General features: G+C 45.2%; 1 protein-coding gene across 2 annotated transcripts in view; it reads right to left on the bottom strand.

Annotated features, from left to right (window-relative positions):
- The window catches only part of CASKIN1 (CASK interacting protein 1), a 156189-nt gene extending 140256 nt beyond the window's left edge, over positions 1 to 15933 (bottom strand). The window contains exon 1 of one of the 2 annotated variants that reach the window (XM_069734575.1): positions 15398 to 15933. In XM_069734575.1, the coding sequence (XP_069590676.1) occupies positions 15398 to 15491 (94 nt within the window). In that variant the 5' untranslated portion in view covers positions 15492 to 15933. The remainder of the gene's footprint in view (positions 1 to 15397) is intronic. The other variant, XM_069734576.1, reaches the window with a different exon arrangement.
- Positions 15934 to 20432: the final 4499 nt, after the last annotated feature.

The following is a 20432-nucleotide window of genomic DNA, read 5'->3' as shown; positions in this document are numbered from 1 at the left end:
GGCCTAAACCAAAGTGGCAGTAGGGTCCGGATACGGCAGTGATGTCTGTATATAGGGTACTGTGGGGACCTAAACCAAAGTGACAGTGGGGTCCGGACACGGCAGTGATGTCTGTATATAGGGTACTGTGGGGACCTAAACCAAAGTGACAGTGGGGTCCAGATACGGCAGTGGTGTCTGTATATAGGGTACTGTGGGGACCTAAACCAAAGTGACAGTGGGGTCCGGATACGGCAGTGATGTCTGTATATAGGGTACTGTGGGGACCTAAACCAAAGTGACAGTGGGGTCCGGATACGGCAGTGATGTCTGTATATAGGGTACTGTGGGGACCTAAACCAAAGTGACAGTGGGGTCCGGATACGGCAGTGGTGTCTGTATATAGGGTACTGTGGGGGCCTAAACCAAAGTGGCAGTGGGGTCCGGATACGGCAGTGGTGTCTGTATATAGGGTACTGTGGGGGCCTAAACCAAAGTGGCAGTGGGGTCCAGATACGGCAGTGATGTCTGTATATAGGGTACTGTGGGGGCGTAAACCAAAGTGACAGTGGGGTCCAGATACGGCAGTGGGATTTCCATATTGGGTGCAGCAGAGTCCTAAGACGAGGTTGAAGTTGTGTCCGAATATGATAGTAAGATCCAAATACTGGGCACTGCGGAGAACCAGGCTGAGGTGGTAATGGTGTCTGGATATCAGGTACTTTGGAGGCCTAAACCGAGGTTGCAGTGGTGTCCAACATAGCCATGGGGGCTTTATCCGATGTGGCAGTTGTGGTGTTCGGCTATGGCAGTGGTGTCTGTATATTGGGGACTGTGGGGGTCTAAGCCAAGGTGGAAGTGGTGTCCGACTTTGGCAGCGGAATATGTGTATATTGCAGTAATGGATATAGGAGAGGCCTAGCCAAAAGGCTCAGAGAAATCTAGATATTGGAAACTGAGGAGACCTAAGCCAGTTGGTAGTGGGGTCTCGATATGGCAGTGGGGTCTGGATAAGTGGTGCTGAAGTGTCAGTAGCAGCAGGATAACGTACCGTGGGGTCTAATGCATACAATGGCCTATATAGGGTTGCGATGTATGTTGTGGGTGGCGGATGTGTCCACATTTGTGGATTTTGGGGCTTTTTAGTCAGCATGTGTGTCCTGTACCCGATATGCCCCCTCTCCGTTAGTTTCCTCTGCACGGCGCTGAGCCCCTGTAGTAGCGATGCTTCCTGTGAATGGCTCTGATTGTGAATGAGTGAAGTCGCCATTACTGGAATTCTATGGAGATCAGGTTGCACGGTTGTCCGCCTGTTCTTGAACGAGGAGATGACAGCGCCTTTATCTCCGAGCACCAGCTGCTCAATGCCCTACTGTACACCCGGTACATGCCCATGATACTCCGTGCAGAAAACACTCCTTATATTATTTATCAGGATACATTAGGAAGAGGAGAACTGGGAGGCGCAATGTTCTGCAGCATAAAGAGTGGAGATGTGATGCCCAGATCTTAGAGAATCCTAAATCTGTGCCTTCTGAACCCCATTTCCGACCCCCTATATGTGCATCCTGGCATCACACATTGGAAGCCCTTGGTAAGAACTCCCTGATGGAGCCACAAACAGAAAAGTAATATGAACATACCACTGGAAAGGCCTGAAAAATAAACTGATCACCAGTTCTGCTGCTGAAATTCCCAGCGTTCTACTGGAACTACAGTAGGTATTCTGTTTCCCTACAGCACTCCAACAGGAGAAGTAAGGTATTACACGGTGGCCATTGAAAATTGGTAATGCATGGTCCTCCAAAGAGAGGGCTGCTCTTGGCTGGTGCCACATGATCATGGTGACGTACTATGGACCAATAATCAGTATTTCGTTTGAGAATTTTTTATTTTTTTTATTTTCTTGGCCGAGTCGGGATTCCTGCAGTGCAGAAGATGAAATCCTCGGCTTATCTGGAAACCCTGACAAAGTGAAACGGCCACAAATAATCTCTGCGATTATTATGTAGGAAATGTTACAGTCGCTTTTCGCTGAGCTGGAATTTCTAGAGTCTACACGACCATGTGACGGATAAATACACCTACGTGAGTGACCCCCGAAAGTCGCGATCCCCTCGCCACCTCGCTGCAAACACTGAACTAACAAGCCGTGTTTAGCCATAAACTGGAGCAGGCAGCACAGGGGTGGGGGGCATTTATTTACTGTACGGCCTAGGAAAGACCAGATGAGTCTCCTGGAGCTTCACTAATGTGGCTCTTAAAGGGAATGTGACATCAGAAAATGATGCATTGTTTAAATCAAACTTTAATAATAAAAGTATATTTTACTGTAATTTTGAACATCACTATCGTATATAAGAAAAAAAAAATCTTGAAATCATGCAATTTTCACACTAAGACCAAAAATAAACTGACACTTCCTGGTCTCTACAGACTGTGCCTTAAAGGGGTTGTCCAGGGGTGGGCCTCAAGTCTGCAGTCAGAGTCTAGGCATGTCAGGCCTCGATCAATTCACTTGTATTTAGAGAGGCGAGGCACGTCTAGTCGGCACGTGACAGCATGCATGCAAATTGCATACTTGGGGTCACATGCCCGCCCACGGAGAATCCTGACAGGGTGCAAGCATAGAGTGACTGCCGACTTGAGCCCTAAGCCTGGACAAACTCTTTCAACAGTCTCATAATCCTCACAGGCAGGAATACACTGACAGATAACACCGAGATATAGATAACAAAGGCTACGCCATTCACAATAGGTGATGTCACAGCTCACCTCCTCCTCCTCCTGTACAATGACTGATAACACCACTATATACAGCAGATAACACAGGATCCACCATTCACAATAGGTGATATCACAGCTCACCTCCCCCTCCTGTACAATGACTGATAACACCTCTATATACAGTAGATAACACAGGATCCACCATTCACAATAGGTGATGTCACAGCTCACCTCCTCTCCCTCCTTTACAATGACCGATAACACCTCTATATACAGTAGATAGCACAGGATCCACCATTCACAATAGGTGATGTCACAGCTCACCTCCTCTCCCTCCTTTACAATGACCGATAACACCTCTATATACAGTAGATAACACAGGATCCACCATTCACAATAGGTGATGTCACAGCTCACCTCCCCCTCCTGTGCAATGACTGATAACACCTCTATATACAGTAGATAACACAGGATCCACCATTCACAATAGGTGATGTCACAGCTCACCTCCTCCTCCTGTACAATGACTGATATCACCTCTATATACAGTAGATAACACATGATCCACCATTCACAATAGTAGGTGACGTCACAGCTCACCTCCTCCTCCTCCCTGCACAGGTCATACCTACAACACATAGAAATTAATAAACATCTCCTGCTCATTGCTGTCTATGATCCATGTGGCTGCTGTCCCTAAATGTTGGTAAGGGCATCTCAGACAAGAAAGCTGCCCCATAATCATGTACATAAGCTAAAATAAAAATATCTATGATTAGCAAATGAAAACAGATTAGAAAAAGTGTATTTATCAGTAACTGATTTTAATGAGGACAAATAATAACAGGTGATACATTCCCTTTAAGAAGTTTGCATGTAAATACCTTGTGTAAGCCGCGGTGTGAGAGCACTGTGCAGAGCTGTAATATTGGGCGCCAGTGCAACTATTCTCTGCTCCGCCAACAGAACGCACAAGGCCGGGCGTGCCCCCGTTCTATGAAACGTTGGCGTCACTTTGCTTTGTGCCCAGTTAGCTCCTGTCAATCTTTATCTGCTTCATTTAGCAGATGGGACATTAATTGTCTCTTCCCGTCCCCCGAAGAAGAGGGGACGGGAAGAAAAACATGAGACTTGAACAAAGAAGATCCAGGAAAACATACTCAGAAGGGAGGTAAGAACATTTCTAAAACAATCCACAGTGAGGAGATTGGAACAAAACAAAATCCTCTAAACTGCATGCTCGCAAACGCCAGAAGCCTGACAAACAAGATGGAAGAACTAGAAGCAGAAATATCTACAGGTAACTTTGACATAGTGGGAATAACCGAGACATGGTTAGATGAAAGCTATGACTGGGCAGTTAACTTACAGGGTTACAGTCTGTTTAGAAAGGATCGTAAAAATCGGAGAGGAGGAGGGGTTTGTCTCTATGTAAAGTCTTGTCTAAAGTCCACTTTAAGGGAGGATATTAGCGAAGGAAATGAGGATGTCGAGTCCATATGGGTCAAAATTCATGGAGGGAAAAATGGTAACAAAATTCTCATTGGGGTCTGTTACAAACCCCCAAATATAACAGAAACCATGGAAAGTCTACTTCTAAAGCAGATAGATGAAGCTGCAACCCATAATGAGGTCCTGGTTATGGGGGACTTTAACTACCCGGATATTAACTGGGAAACAGAAACCTGTGAAACCCATAAAGGCAACAGGTTTCTGCTAATAACCAAGAAAAATTATCTTTCACAATTGGTGCAGAATCCAACCAGAGGAGCAGCACTTTTAGACCTAATACTATCTAATAGACCTGACAGAATAACAAATCTGCAGGTGGTTGGGCATTTAGGAAATAGCGACCACAATATTGTACAGTTTCACCTGTCTTTCTCTAGGGGGACTTGTCAGGGAGTCACAAAAACATTGAACTTTAGGAAGGCAAAGTTTGACCAGCTTAGAGATGCCCTTAATCTGGTAGACTGGGACAATATCCTCAGAAATGAGAATACAGATAATAAATGGGAAATGTTTAAGAACATCCTAAATAGGCAGTGTAAGCGGTTTATACCTTGTGGGAATAAAAGGACTAGAAATAGGAAAAACCCAATGTGGCTAAACAAAGAAGTAAGACAGGCAATTAACAGTAAAAAGAAAGCATTTGCACTACTAAAGCAGGATGGCACCATTGAAGCTCTAAAAAACTATAGGGAGAAAAATACTTTATCTAAAAAACTAATTAAAGCTGCCAAAAAGGAAACAGAGAAGCACATTGCTAAGGAGAGTAAAACTAATCCCAAACTGTTCTTCAACTATATCAATAGTAAAAGAATAAAAACTGAAAATGTAGGCCCCTTAAAAAATAGTGAGGAAAGAATGGTTGTAGATGACGAGGAAAAAGCTAACATATTAAACACCTTCTTCTCCACGGTATTCACGGTGGAAAATGAAATGCTAGGTGAAATCCCAAGAAACAATGAAAACCCTATATTAAGGGTCACCAATCTTACCCAAGAAGAGGTGCGAAACCGGCTAAATAAGATTAAAATAGATAAATCTCCGGGTCCGGATGGCATACACCCACGAGTACTAAGAGAACTAAGTAATGTAATAGATAAACCATTATTCCTTATTTTTAGGGACTCTATAGCGACAGGGTCTGTTCCACAGGATTGGCGCATAGCAAATGTGGTGCCAATATTCAAAAAGGGCTCTAAAAGTGAACCTGGAACTTATAGGCCAGTAAGTCTAACCTCTATTGTTGGTAAAATATTTGAAGGGTTTCTGAGGGATGTTATTCTGGATTATCTCAATGAGAATAACTGTTTAACTCCATATCAGCATGGGTTTATGAGAAATCGCTCCTGTCAAACCAATCTAATCAGTTTTTATGAAGAGATAAGCTATAGGCTGGACCACGGTGAGTCATTGGACGTGGTATATCTCGATTTTTCCAAAGCGTTTGATACCGTGCCGCACAAGAGGTTGGTACACAAAATGAGAATGCTTGGTCTGGGGGAAAATGTGTGTAAATGGGTTAGTAACTGGCTTAGTGATAGAAAGCAGAGGGTGGTTATAAATGGTATAGTCTCTAACTGGGTCGCTGTGACCAGTGGGGTACCGCAGGGGTCAGTATTGGGACCTGTTCTCTTCAACATATTCATTAATGATCTGGTAGAAGGTTTACACAGTAAAATATCGATATTTGCAGATGATACAAAACTATGTAAAGCAGTTAATACAAGAGAAGATAGTATTCTGCTACAGATGGATCTGGATAAGTTGGAAACTTGGGCTGAAAGGTGGCAGATGAGGTTTAACAATGATAAATGTAAGGTTATACACATGGGAAGAGGGAATCAATATCACCATTACACACTGAACGGGAAACCACTGGGTAAATCTGACAGGGAGAAGGACTTGGGGATCCTAGTTAATGATAAACTTACCTGGAGCAGCCAGTGCCAGGCAGCAGCTGCCAAGGCAAACAGGATCATGGGGTGCATTAAAAGAGGTCTGGATACACATGATGAGAGCATTATACTGCCTCTGTACAAATCCCTAGTTAGACCGCACATGGAGTACTGTGTCCAGTTTTGGGCACCGGTGCTCAGGAAGGATACAATGGAACTAGAGAGAGTACAAAGGAGGGCAACAAAATTAATAAAGGGGATGGGAGAACTACAATACCCAGATAGATTAGCGAAATTAGGATTATTTAGTCTAGAAAAAAGACGACTGAGGGGCGATCTAATAACCATTTATAAGTATATAAGGGGACAATACAAATATCTCGCTGAGGATCTGTTTATACAAAGGAAGGTGACGGGCACAAGGGGGCATTCTTTGCGTCTGGAGGAGAGAAGGTTTTTCCACCAACATAGAAGAGGATTCTTTACTGTTAGGGCAGTGAGAATCTGGAATTGCTTGCCTGAGGAGGTGGTGATGGCGAACTCAGTCGAGGGGTTCAAGAGAGGCCTGGATGTCTTCCTGGAGCAGAACAATATTGTATCATACAATTAGGTTCTGTAGAAGGACGTAGATCTGGGGATTTATTATGATGGAATATAGGCTGAACTGGATGGACAAATGTCTTTTTTCGGCCTTACTAACTATGTTACTATGTATATATTTTTGGCGTCAATCTCTCAAGGAAAAAGACCACACGAGCTAAAAAAAAATTGGGGCATTCTTATAAATGCTTCTATAGGAAAAGCTCCATACAGACACTGAACCAGCAGGGAGTGCGAAGAGATTTTCAATTGCAGCATTCCATTTTGGAAATTAAATTAGGCTTAGTCCGTTACTGATCTTAATACAGGAAGGGTTGCCTTCTTTTCCATTACAAAACAGCCACAAACATCATAAAGTGCTCCTTTACAGAGGATTTATCACCGGGTGAAAAGTGTCTAGTTTTGGCTATTATTTTGTTCCCACTGCTTTTCTGAGTATTCAGGTTTTTGTTTCTTTAAAATCCACCCTACGGTTCCAGAGATAGGGGCCTTTTAATTTTGTGCCAATTGTTACGTTCTTTACTACACTGAAACAAAGCAAGGCAGCCTAAAGACACGCCCCCAGATGATCCTGTGAGCCACGCCTCCTTAGAATAGATCCTAAAAAATAGCACCAAATTAAAAGGTCCATATCTTTTGAACCGTATGGCGGATTTAGAAAAAAATAAAAGTGTAATATTGAAGTGGGGAAGCAGCAATAAAATAAAAGTAAAAAATGACCAGTTTTGACCTGGAGACAGATCCCCTTTAAGTAATGAAATCGGAAGGACTGACTATATGTGGCCCATTTATGTTCTAGGATAGGATAGTTGCATGGGGCCCTAATTACATTTTGCCAATACGGTCCCCTCCATTTATAAATGTGATTTTATGCAGTAATTGTGCCATACTTGCAGCAGCAGGGGCTGCGTACACCCGCAGACACTTCATGTATCCTTATTTACTAAATCTGCCTCCACATCTGTAAGCGCAGCCATTCCTTTCACCAGAGCCTCTCCAGGACAGGCAGTGAAAAATGACTTTTGCCAGTGCTGCTGACGCTTCTGCTTTTTTTAATGACTTGCTAAATACGTTTCTAGCAGATTTCTAATCTCAATGAAAAGTGGAAGAAAAGTCCAGAAAACTTTCTGTTATGTAAAATACATTCTAAAGCCAATTTCCCATGTACAGACATTGACAGTCCAAGCACGGACCAGTTGTGGACCAGCCGAACTGGCTGATGGGCCAGAACACCTGGGGCCGGTCCGGATATCGCAGTCCATACTGGGACCATAAATGTCGGACGTGACAAACTGGTCTGAGACCCAAGTAACTGGAGAAACCCAGGGACACCCCATTTACAACAGGCGACACCCATCCATGTCACGTTTCGCCCCCTAAATATACCTCTGGAACTCTATATCACCAGAGGGATTCGACAACTGTTCCGAAAGTCCAAGAAGTCTTTCCTTTTCCCATATACATTCCTGAGAGTTGGCCGGTATGCAGTAACCTCAAGTGTTAGCGAGGGGTGTAGACATAAGGGGTGCAGAGGTAGCAGTCCTACCTGATCCTTAGTGCCCAAGTGGCAACACTGGATCTCATCTAACGACCCTTACCATTTCTGATACATTCTCCGGAAGGCGAGAACTCCTGGATTTCAAGCGAAACTGGCAAATGTTATGGACACCGCTCATCCTGAGGAATTCTTTTTTGATGCCAGGGTGCTACATCATCAGGAAAGGTTGTGAAGGAGGCATGGCCTGACACCCATGGCGTCCAGTTTGGGCCTCCATGGCAGTCAGTTTTCACCTCTGTGCCCGGCTTCCTGGGCACCTCTTGCACTTAGTAGGCTGTGCAAGGTCATGAAGTCACCGAGTGTTGCATGCCATGGTCTAGCAAGTACAAGAAGAACCCAAGATGCCAGGCAAAGAATGCCAGTGGTCCACAGAAGAAGACCAATTACCAAGGAGGATCGGCCACATAACGTCACAGAAAAGATTACTATGAAGATGTCCTAAAAAGACCAGTCCCAAACAGTCATTCTCTAGCCGTTGCAAAATTAGGTCTCCCACTAAGCTATCAGGGCTTGCTGGGAGTTGTGGTTTAGCCACTGTTTGGATTCCACCACTCATGAGGTTTCTGTGCGGAATATATGAGAGGGGCTGCAGTTTAGGATGAAGATGTGAGAAGTCCGAGGTCAAATACCAAGAGTGTACGTCAAAGGCAGAGGGGCAAGACAAAAGGGAAAACAGGTCACAGTCCGAGGTCAGAAGGCCAAAACACTAACGGATCAAGACAAAGGGGTAAGGCAAACAAACGGAACTGCAGAACATATAAGCACAAGGTACGAACACCACCGAGGAAAGCTACGACTGGCAATGATCTGACCATTGCCAGACAGCTAAATGGTCAGAAAGAAAAGGTGACATCTGGAGAAAGCCCAGCAAACCTGGCCTAAATTAGCATGGGGATAGTCGGCACAATCAAGTCCCTGACTGGGCGGCTGGGCTATCCCACACACAATACTGACAGCTAGGCATACCCCTGCCATCTATTTGGCGGCTTCCCTAAGACACAGTGAGGGGTGCATCTGTAACAGAAGATCGGAACCATGGAGAAGAGATCTGACCCGTGGTCCATTCCACCCAAATGGGTGTGAACCCTGCATGTTGGGCAGAGTAAGATGAACAAGCACCAGCATAGAGAATCTATTATGATTTGTGCTCTGGAGGCCTCTCTCCTCCATGTATGATATATCCAGCTCTACTATCTTGGTTGTGACATAATGATGTATAGACAGTAGATAGCACGAACCATGGAACATTTCTAGAATTCCTACAACCCCTTAATGTACTGGTTCTCCTCGGCCTCATTATCTACGCCCGCGGTGATGGCTCACGGGCAGCGGTATACACTCGTTTATCTGTGATCAGCCTTGTCCACAATGTAGAGGATCAATAAAAATATGTGTGAACTGAACTTTAATTGGCGCAGCTGGAGATCATCCAACGATTGTCTAAAGATAGGAAAAAAATGTACAAATCTAAAAAAAAAAATAATACATTTTTCCTCATGAGGAAACAGAAGAGTCTGCGTTTGTATGTTGATGTTAACACCTTATAACGGTTTTGATCTTTTAGACGAAAACCCATAAAGATGGTGAAGTTTGCGATCTGGGACTAAAAATGATTCCAGGGGTTTTACAGAAAGAGGTCTGTTGGATTGTTCCATAAAGGTCCTTACGAGTAATATGGCTCTGTAGGATTCCCTCAGTAGTTAGTAATAAGGCACATGATGCAGATTAACATGACATCAATCTTCACTTGAATTTCTCCAACAGGGGGTACTTAAACAAAATCTGTCCCTTGCCATAAATTTGTAATTGTTTTTTACCTAGTGCTAATGCCGCTGTTCTCCTGAATCCGACATTGTTTTTCTTTTTTTCCTACGCCTCTCCGTTCCAGAGATATGGATAGATTAGTCTTTTTAGTCAACAGGGTGTGGTCATCAAAACTACGCCCACGCGGAACAGTTGATGACCACGCCCACTTTGATAACAAGGCTAAATTTATATGCAGGAAAGAGAAAGAAAACTCAGGAACGGAGGGGCGCAGGAAAAAAAGAAAAACAACGCCGGATTCAGGAGAACAGCGGGATTTACATCAGGTAAAAAACTTTACGTATTCATGGCAAGTGACAGGTGAAACATGGCGGTTACAATAAGGTTTTCTAGGATGACTATTCAGTCAACAAAATCTTTTCAGCATACAAATTATGAGACAGCTCTCATCCTGCTGAACCAGCTTCCCTAGATGACCCCAATCTCTACTTACTTGTTTTTTGGCTAATTCTGAACCCATGATAAATACCGGGATCTGTGAGTAGTGCCATCATACCACGCTCTATAGTGGCGAAATCGGCTCCTTACATCACATGGTGAAACACTCTACGCCCATGATGCCCCTTTATGACAGCCATATCGAAGATCCAACCCTGTTCCAAATAGGAATGTGATAAAAAAGGAAAACTAAATCAATATTCAACGCGCTAGAGCTCCGATGGTCCCCGCCACCACTTTTTGTTTACCTGGCATGAAATAAATTAGGAAACGCCTTGGCATGGGCGGCCCTTACCGAGCACATGGGGAACGCTTTGCATCATCGAAGCAGCCACCCTAAAATCAGGATCCTCTGTCGATGGCCGTCTCTCGATTGTTGCGCGTCACAGCGATTTCATGGTGGGCAGCACTTTCTGAACAGTTTCAGGAATACGTCTCCTTCGCTAAGTGTTTCCATATTTGGAGAGAATGCAGCTGTTTCTGAGCAGCGAGAGGCCGGGGCACGATAGATGGCACACGACGCCAAGTGTCAGGGATCAGGAGTCTAAATACTTTTATGTAAGAGGATAAGGTGAATTTATCTCTACTACTTAAATCGCATTTTCACGACCAGCTGTGCAGATTGCCCGGCGTCACTGCTGAGGTCGGATATTGCGGCACCGGCCGTGGTAAATTAAACAGTATAGGTTGCATCATAGTGGCCGTTCAGTAGCCGCCAGTCAAATCGCCCGTACTACGGATAACATATCACTGCATTCATCTAATTGGAGGGGATCATGATTGGAGCAGATGTTTGATGACTAATCTGCTTTAGAGATCTGGACTTAAAGGAGACCTGTCACCTAGTCAAAAATAGCCATTTTTTTAATCTTATTTTATTCCGGCTGTTCCCCTGAGTTTTCCAGTTTTTGTTTTTTGTAAATCCGCCATACGGTTCCAGAGATATGGCCCTTTTTTTTTAGTGCACATTTTTTATGGACTTTACGAAAGGGCGTGGCTCACAGGGGAATTATGCAAAGCAGCCTAAAGAAACACCCCCTGAGAATCCTGTGAGCCACGCCCTCTTACTAAAGACCATAAAAAGTAGCACTAAATAAAAAGGCCCATATCTCTGGAACCGTATGTTAGATTTAAAAGCGACAAAAAATAGAATACTCAGGGAAGCGGAAGGAATAAGAAAAGAGCAAAAATTGGATACTTTTGATCGGGTACCAGGTCCTCTTTAAAAGGGTATTCCATCATATATGGTGATGTTGGCTTTATTTGAGTTTCTGAAGTGACCCTACCATCCTATTAAAGAGCCTCAGAAGTAAAAGGGGCTGTTCACTTTGGACAATCCCTACTTGTTAGAAAGGTCCTCTGACAATGAGCAGATCACAATCCTAGCATATCAGCAACTCGTGATAAGAGTTCAATTTCCCTACAGCACCACCACAGGTGAAATGAAGTATTACTCTGTGGAAACAAATAAATGGGTGCTGTTTTATGTACTTTTATATATTGTTTTCTCCATTTTATACAGGGAAAGACTTATTTCAAAATCTCACTGGCTACCCCCGGCAACAGACGAGTTAGCTTCACCCTGTTGTCAGACATGTGACCGAACGGCGCAGCTGTTCAGGATAAATACAATCGTTCACATATTTCAGCGCGTATTCAAATAAATCAGCGCAGATTTTTTTCTAGATCAGCCTGAGTAAAAATAAGTGACTTATTGAAGCAGATTCCACTCAGAAGTCGCAGCAGGCAGCCACGCAAGGACAAGACACATTGAATGGTGCAAATCTAGAGCAGAAACATGGGATCAACCTTAGATTTCTGCTGCGGATTGTCCTAAAAAATCAGCGCTGGATTTTTCCACATGAAAATGTAGCAAGTTGCTGATCTTTATTTTATCCCCCTTGCCGAACTGAGTATTCAGTTTTTTGTTTTTTGAAAATCCGCCATACGGTTCCAGAGTTATGGCGATTTTTATTTAGAGCTAATTTTTATAGACTTTATCAAAGGGGTGTTACTCACAGATTAATTATGCGGAGCAGCCTAAAGACACGCCCATGAGGTTCTATAAAAAATTAGCACGAAATAAAAAGGCCTATATCTCGGGAACCGTATGGCAGATTGAAAAAAAATAAAAAATGGCATACTCAGTGGAATAGTGGGAATAAAATAAGAGCAACCACTTTAGACACCTAGTAACATATCCATTATAAAAGTGTCGGCCCCCTGGCCTCACTACCCTTCTACACGTTCAATTCTCATTTGCATGGTGGTGACTGATCGACATCGATCGTAGTGATTGTGATCAGCTCTTTCTCCTCGATGATTGCCGATACCAGATAATTGTTACCATGCGCCTCTCAATGAATCACATGCTGCCATTATGGTCCTTTAATTCTCCCATTGTTAAAAATTCAGAGTTATTACCAGGACCTACTGTCATGATGGCAGATCTTTGGGTTAGAATGCGACATTACAGCTAACGCAACCAATCATATGCCATTTACCATTTTGGGGGGATAAGAAAGATTTGATTGGTTTCCGAAAAAAAAAAGTCCCCCAATGACTGACTTATCAAATTATACCTGGTTCATTATTGCTTTTTCAGCTTTTTTTTTTGCCTAGTTTTTCAGCGTTTTTCGCCTGTTCTTGATTTGAGCCTTATTTTCCTTCTTTTTCTCCCCTTTTTTTAAGTCTATTTTATCTGTTTGGCTGTTTTTTTTTTCATTGATTCACCATTGTGGAAGGGGTTTGGAGTTTTTTAGATGTTTCCAGCCGATTCATCGATTGCAATTTTTAAAAAAAGTCACCTTTTTGAGCAGAAGTTCTCCATCCCCCGGAGTGATTTTATGTACGCCTAAAACTTTTGCACACATTTTTTCAACATTTTGTAAAGAGCAGATTTTTCACAAAATTTCCGATAACCTCCTCCTTAGACAAAAAACAAACTTGTCCAAACGCCCCAGATGTTTCCACCAGAGGTCTCATGACTCGGTAGATAAGATCCTGGGCTTTGACCAGATCAGTGACCTCGGAATTAACTCCGTAAAGGACGAGACCCCCGTTTTCCGTGCTCCCTGTAATAACTTAGCTCTGGGGTATGTAGACTTTTGCACATTCACACCTCAATGCCAGTCTGCAGCCGCATTCCCAGGAAATAGCCAGGAGGCATTTTGTGGTGGTACCCGATCCGCTATCACTTGCCATGTGGTCACCATATTCTGTAGTTATTCACCAGCCATTCACACCTTCCTCAGTCAGGCCACATTTAAAGGGATGGGTAACCTTTAAGGGGACCCTGCTAGAGTATGCCCTTATGGTCTAATTTGCGAGGGTCCGATCGCGCTGACCTCTGGCGATCCCTGGTCAGACCATGACTCTTGTGCAATCTCCAAGGGGCTGACAGGAGGCGAAGAGACCACTGTGATCACCGCCGATCAGACACTGATGACACAGCCCAGCAATATACTATTAAAGGGGTTGTCCGGCACATCCCGGCAGGTATGTCATTGGCACCAATGCAGACGTCAGACAACCCCTTTAATTATTTCTATATTGCATCAACATATTTAAAGGGGTTATCCCACCAAGAACATTTGCCATCTAGGTGATAAAAATGAGGGGTCCTCATGAAAAGGGGGATCAGTGTGAGTGGAGCGGCAGGGCGCATGTGTAACCACTGCTCCAGTCACTGTCACACATGCGCACTATCGCTCCATTCGGACAGGAGGAACACAGGGCCCCTGTTCTAAGTTCCGATCACGGGATCCCATGGGTTAGACCCCCACTGATCATACCTGCGCACAGGTGATAAATGTTATTGTTGGGATCACCTCCCTTTAAGCCTACCTTATCTATTGCTCCCTGTTATCAGCCATTCCAAGGTCGATTATAGATTTCAATGATGGATCGTCAGAAAGATGGTCTAAATAATCCAAGAATGACAGATAAGATAACCGTGTAATGCTGCTGCTGAATTTCGCCCCGTCGCTGTCCCTTTAAGCGCCGATTATGATGACGCTGCAATTAAGGTGGAGTTTAACGTCATTAATAAGTGAATTTCCTCGTTATCAGATTTGCAGCCTAACGCGATGGACTCAGTCCCGTAATACATCCATGAGCGAGCCCACGGACCTTCCGGGGCGCAGCGTCGCCGCTGCATTAGATTGCAAGCTCCTGGGCGCCCACGTGAGTCGGCGGTGCCTTTAAATACAAATGACATTATCGGAAGAGTCGTCCAGTGCCCGTCCTTATTACTGCACGCTCTGCTCAGTCCACTGCGCTCCTCGCTCCAGGGAAGCACTGGGATCGCTCACAAAGTGACCCATCTGCACAGCGGTGCCCGGCTGGGCACCTCCGCCATCTCCTCCCTATGGAAAAATGACCCCCAAACTGTGACCCCCTATAAAAGGGTGATTTTTTTTTCTGTAGCCCCCCTATGTGAGTGTATTGGAGCCGGTCCCCTCCCACCCCTGCATCTTGCAGCAATCATATGGCATCTGTAGGACGCCCATCACCCATCCATCTCGGTACCACTCGTGCAGATCAGGGTCCGCTCACCCCTTTCTCCAGCGGTGCTGGCATTAACCCTTTAAGGACCCCACAGTATTATTTGCCGCGTCCCCCCAGCGGAGGTTTGTGTGACCCCCCAGGACACATATATGATATGGCACCTATTCTATTTCGCATTGCACTTTTATTAGCGCCGTGGAGATTGGCGGCCCCCGGTCGCCCCCCACCCAGCTCCACGCTGCAGCCCCTTCCATGACACATTCCGGGAGGATGCATCGTATCAACAGCTCATTCATTCTTTCCTGATTTAATCCCTTTAACGCATTGAGCCAATTAAAAGCATCGGGGTCCTACTCACTGGCTTTGCCCGCTTTGGGTCTCTGCAGCAGCTTCTGGACCATGCTCAGGTCCTCCGCCTTCACAGCCTGGAGCAGCTCCTGGTCCTTCCCCATCCTGCTTCCTTCTGGAGGGGATCAGCTAGGGGGGCTGCAGCAAGGAAAAGGGGGTGATCCTGCGAGGGGCTCGGTAGGTCCTTATAGCCAGAGCATCCTTTTTGGAAGAGGCGCTGATGATGATGATGATGATGGTGAAGAGGAGGAGGAGGAGGATGGGAGCACAGATCAGACACCCAGCAGCAGTCTAGGGGGAGATGGGGAGAGTGTCAGATGTGCTGGGGGGGAGCACAGACACCTCCAGCCAGGAGGAGCCAGGGACAGGCGGATAATGTCAGGGATGCAGCAGGGAGGATCATCCTGGGAGGATTGGGGTCCTGACACTCGGGATCAGGGTCCTGCAGGTCCCCAGATGGGTGAAGGTGGGGAGGGGGTCCAGGGATGCAGAGTGACAGGGGATGCCAGTGTCTCCAGGAGGGAGGGCGGCTGTCTCTGATGTGTGAGCTGTCTCTCCCCTGTCCCTCTCCTCTCCTGATCCCTCCTCCCATCCGTCTATTCCTGTATTGGCTGCACAGTCTCTGAGCTGCATCCAGAGGCGGAACCAGAGAGCCCAGCAACCCCCCAGAATCACCGCCATACACTGCTACACTACTATGTGCTCAAATCACACCGCCATACACTGCTACACTACTATGTGCACATATCACACCGCCATACACTACTATGTGCACATATCACACCGCCATACCCTGCTACACTACTATGTGCACAAATCACACCGCCATACACTGCACTACACTACTATGTGCACAAATCACACTGCCATACACTGCACTTCACTACTGTGTGCATCATAACACACCGCCATACACTGCACTACACTACTGTGTGCATCATAACACACCGCCATACACTGCACTACACTACTATGTGCATCATATCACACCGCCATACACTGCACTACACTACTATGTGCATCATATCACACCGCCACACACTGCTACACTACTGTGTGCACATATCACACCGCCATACACTGCTACACTACTATGTGCACAAATCACACCGCCATACACTGCACTACACTACTATGTGCATCATATCACACCGCCATACCCTGCTACACTATGTGCACATATCACACCGCCATACACGGCTACACTACTATGTGCACAAATCACACAGCCATACACTGCACTACACTACTATGTGCACATATCACACCGCCATACACTGCTACACTACTATGTGCACAAATCACACCGCCATACACTGCTACACTACTATGTGCACAAATCACACCGCCATACACTGCACTACACTACTATGTGCACATATCACACCGCCATACACTGCTACACTACTATGTGCACAAATCACACCACCTGTTATGAACAGGTAATTCAGAACCACAATGGACATTGAAATTCAGAGCACACAAAGTGACCTGACAAATACCAAAAACAAAGGACGAGCTCTGAGACGTGGAAACTCTGCTGACCGCAATCCCTAATCCTAACACACCACACTAGAGGCAGCCGTGGATTGCGCCTAACGCTCCCTATGCAACTCGGCACAGCCTGAGAAACTAACTAGCCCTGAAGATAGAAAAATAAGCCTACCTTGCCTCAGAGAAATTCCCCAAAGGAAAAGGCAGCCCCCCACATATAATGACTGTGAGTAAGATGAAAATACAAACACAGAGATGAAATAGATTTAGCAAAGTGAGGCCCGACTTACTGAATAGACCGAGGATAGGAAAGATAGCTTTGCGGTCAACACAAAAACCTACAAACAACCACGTAGAGGGGCAAAAAGACCCTCCGCACCGACTAACGGTACGGAGGTGATCCCTCTGCGTCTCAGAGCTTCCAGCAAGCAAGAAAAACCAATATAGCCAGCTGGACAGAAAAAATAGCAAACAAACAATAACACAAGCAAAACTTAGCTTATGCAGGGCAGACAGGCCACAGGAACGATCCAGGAGGAAGCAAGACCAATACTAGAACATTGACTGGAGGCCAGGATCAAAGCACCAGGTGGAGTTAAATAGAGCAGCACCTAACGACTTAACCTCATCACCTGAGGAAGATAACTCAGAAGCCGCAGTACCACTCTCATCCACAGGAGGGAGCTTGGCCACAGAATTCACAACAACCACCATACCCTGCTACACTACTATGTGCACATATCACACCGCCATACACTGCTACACTACTATGTGCAAAAATCACACCGCCATACACTGCTACACTACTATGTGCACATAACACACCGCCATACACTGCTACACTACTATGTGCACAAATCACACCGCCATACACTGCTACACTACTATGTGCACAAATCACACCGCCATACACTGCTACACTACTATGTGCAAAAATCACACCACCATACACTGCTACACTACTATGTGCACATAACACACCGCCATACACTGCTACACTACTGTGTGCACATATCACACCGCCATACCCTGCTACACTACTATGTGCACAAATCACACCGCCATACACTGCACTACACTACTGTGTGCATCATAACACACCGCCATACACTGCTACACTACTGTGTGCATCATAACACCACCATACACTGCTACACTACTGTGTGCATCATAACACACCGCCATACACTGCTACACTACTATGTGCACATATCACACCGCCATACACTGCTACACTACTATGTGCACATATCACACCGCCATACACTGCTACACTACTATGTGCATCATATCACACCGCCATACACTGCTACACTATGTACACATATCACACCGCCATACACTGCTACACTACTATGTGCACATATCACACCGCCATACACTGCTACACTACTATGTGCACATATCACACCCCCATACACTGCACTACACTACTATGTGCATCATAACACACCACCATACACTGCTACACTACTATGTGCATCATAACACACCGCCATACACTGCTACACTACTATGTGCATCATATCACACCGCCATACACTACACTACTGTGTGCATCATATCACACCTCCATACACTGCTACACTACTGTGTGCACATGTCACACCGCCATACCCTGCTACACTACTATGTGCACAAATCACACCGCCATACACTGCTACACTACTATGTGCATCATAACACACCGCCATACACTGCTACACTACTATGTGCACATATCACACCGCCATACACTGCTACACTACTATGTGCATCATAACACACCGCCATACACTGCTACACTACTATGTGCATCATAACACACCGCCATACACTGCTACACTACTATGTGCACAAATCACACCGCCATACACTGCTACACAACTATGTGCACAAATCACACCGCCATACACTGCTACACTACTATGTGCACAAATCACACCGCCATACACTGCTACACTACTATGAGCACAAATCACACCGCCATACACTGCTACACTACTATGTGCATCATAACACACCGCCATACACTGCTACACTACTATGTGCACATATCACACCACCATACACTGCACTACACTACTGTGTGCATCATATCACACCACCATACACTGCTTCACTACTATGTGCACATATCACACCGCCATACACTGCACTACACTACTATGTGCACATATCACACCGCCATACACTGCTACACATGTCAATATATCACACCGCTATACACTGCACTACACTACTGTGTGCATCATAACACACCGCCATACACTGCTACACTACTGTGTGCATCATAACACACCGCCATACACTGCTACACTACTGTGTGCATCATAACACACCGCCATACACTGCTACACTACTGTGTGCATCATAACACACCGCCATACACTGCTACACTACTATGTGCACATATCACACCGCCATACACTGCTACACTACTATGTGCACATATCACACCGCCATACACTGCTACACTACTATGTGCATCATATCACACCGCCATACACTGCTACACTACTATGTGCATCATATCACACCGCCATACACTGCTACACTACTATGTGCATCATATCACACCGCCATACACTGCTACACTATGTGCACATATCACACCGCCATACACTGCTACACTACTATGTGCACATATCACACCGCCATACACTGCTACACTACTATGTGCATCATAACACACTGCCATACACTGCTACACTACTATGTGCACATATCACTCCGCCATACACTGCACTACACTACTATGTGCATCATAACACACCACCATACACTGCTACACTACTATGTGCATCATATCACACCGCCATACACTGCTACACTACTATGTGCATCATATCACACCGCCATACACTGCACTACTCTACTATGTGCATCATAACACACCACCATATACTGCTACACTACTATGTGCACATATCACACCGCCATACACTGCACTACACTACTATGTGCATCATAATATACCACCATACACTGCTACACTACTATGTGCATCATATCACACCGCCATACACTACACTACTATGTGCACATATCACACCACCATACACTACACTACTGTGTGCATCATATCACACCACCATACACTGCTACACTATGTGCACATATCACTCCGCCATACACTGCTACACTACTATGTGCATAACACACCGCCATACACTGCTACACTACTATGTGCATCATATCACACCGCCATACACTGCTACACTACTGTGTGCATCATATCACACCACCATACACTGCTACACTACTATGTGCATCATATCACACCGCCATACACTGCTACACTACTATGTGCACATATCACACCGCCATACACTGCTACACATGTCAATATATCACACCGCTATACACTGCACTACACTACTGTGTGCATCATAACACACCGCCATACACTGCTACACTACTGTGTGCATCATAACACACCGCCATACACTGCTACACTACTGTGTGCATCATAACACACCGCCATACACTGCTACACTACTGTGTGCATCATAACACACCGCCATACACTGCTACACTACTATGTGCACATATCACACCGCCATACACTG

The sequence above is a fragment of the Ranitomeya imitator genome, chromosome 7 (assembly GCF_032444005.1).
Source record: "Ranitomeya imitator isolate aRanImi1 chromosome 7, aRanImi1.pri, whole genome shotgun sequence".
NCBI classification, from domain to species: Eukaryota; Metazoa; Chordata; class Amphibia; order Anura; family Dendrobatidae; genus Ranitomeya; species Ranitomeya imitator.
The sequence above is the reverse complement of the archived record's forward strand: the minus strand, read 5'-3'. Positions and strand labels throughout refer to the sequence as shown.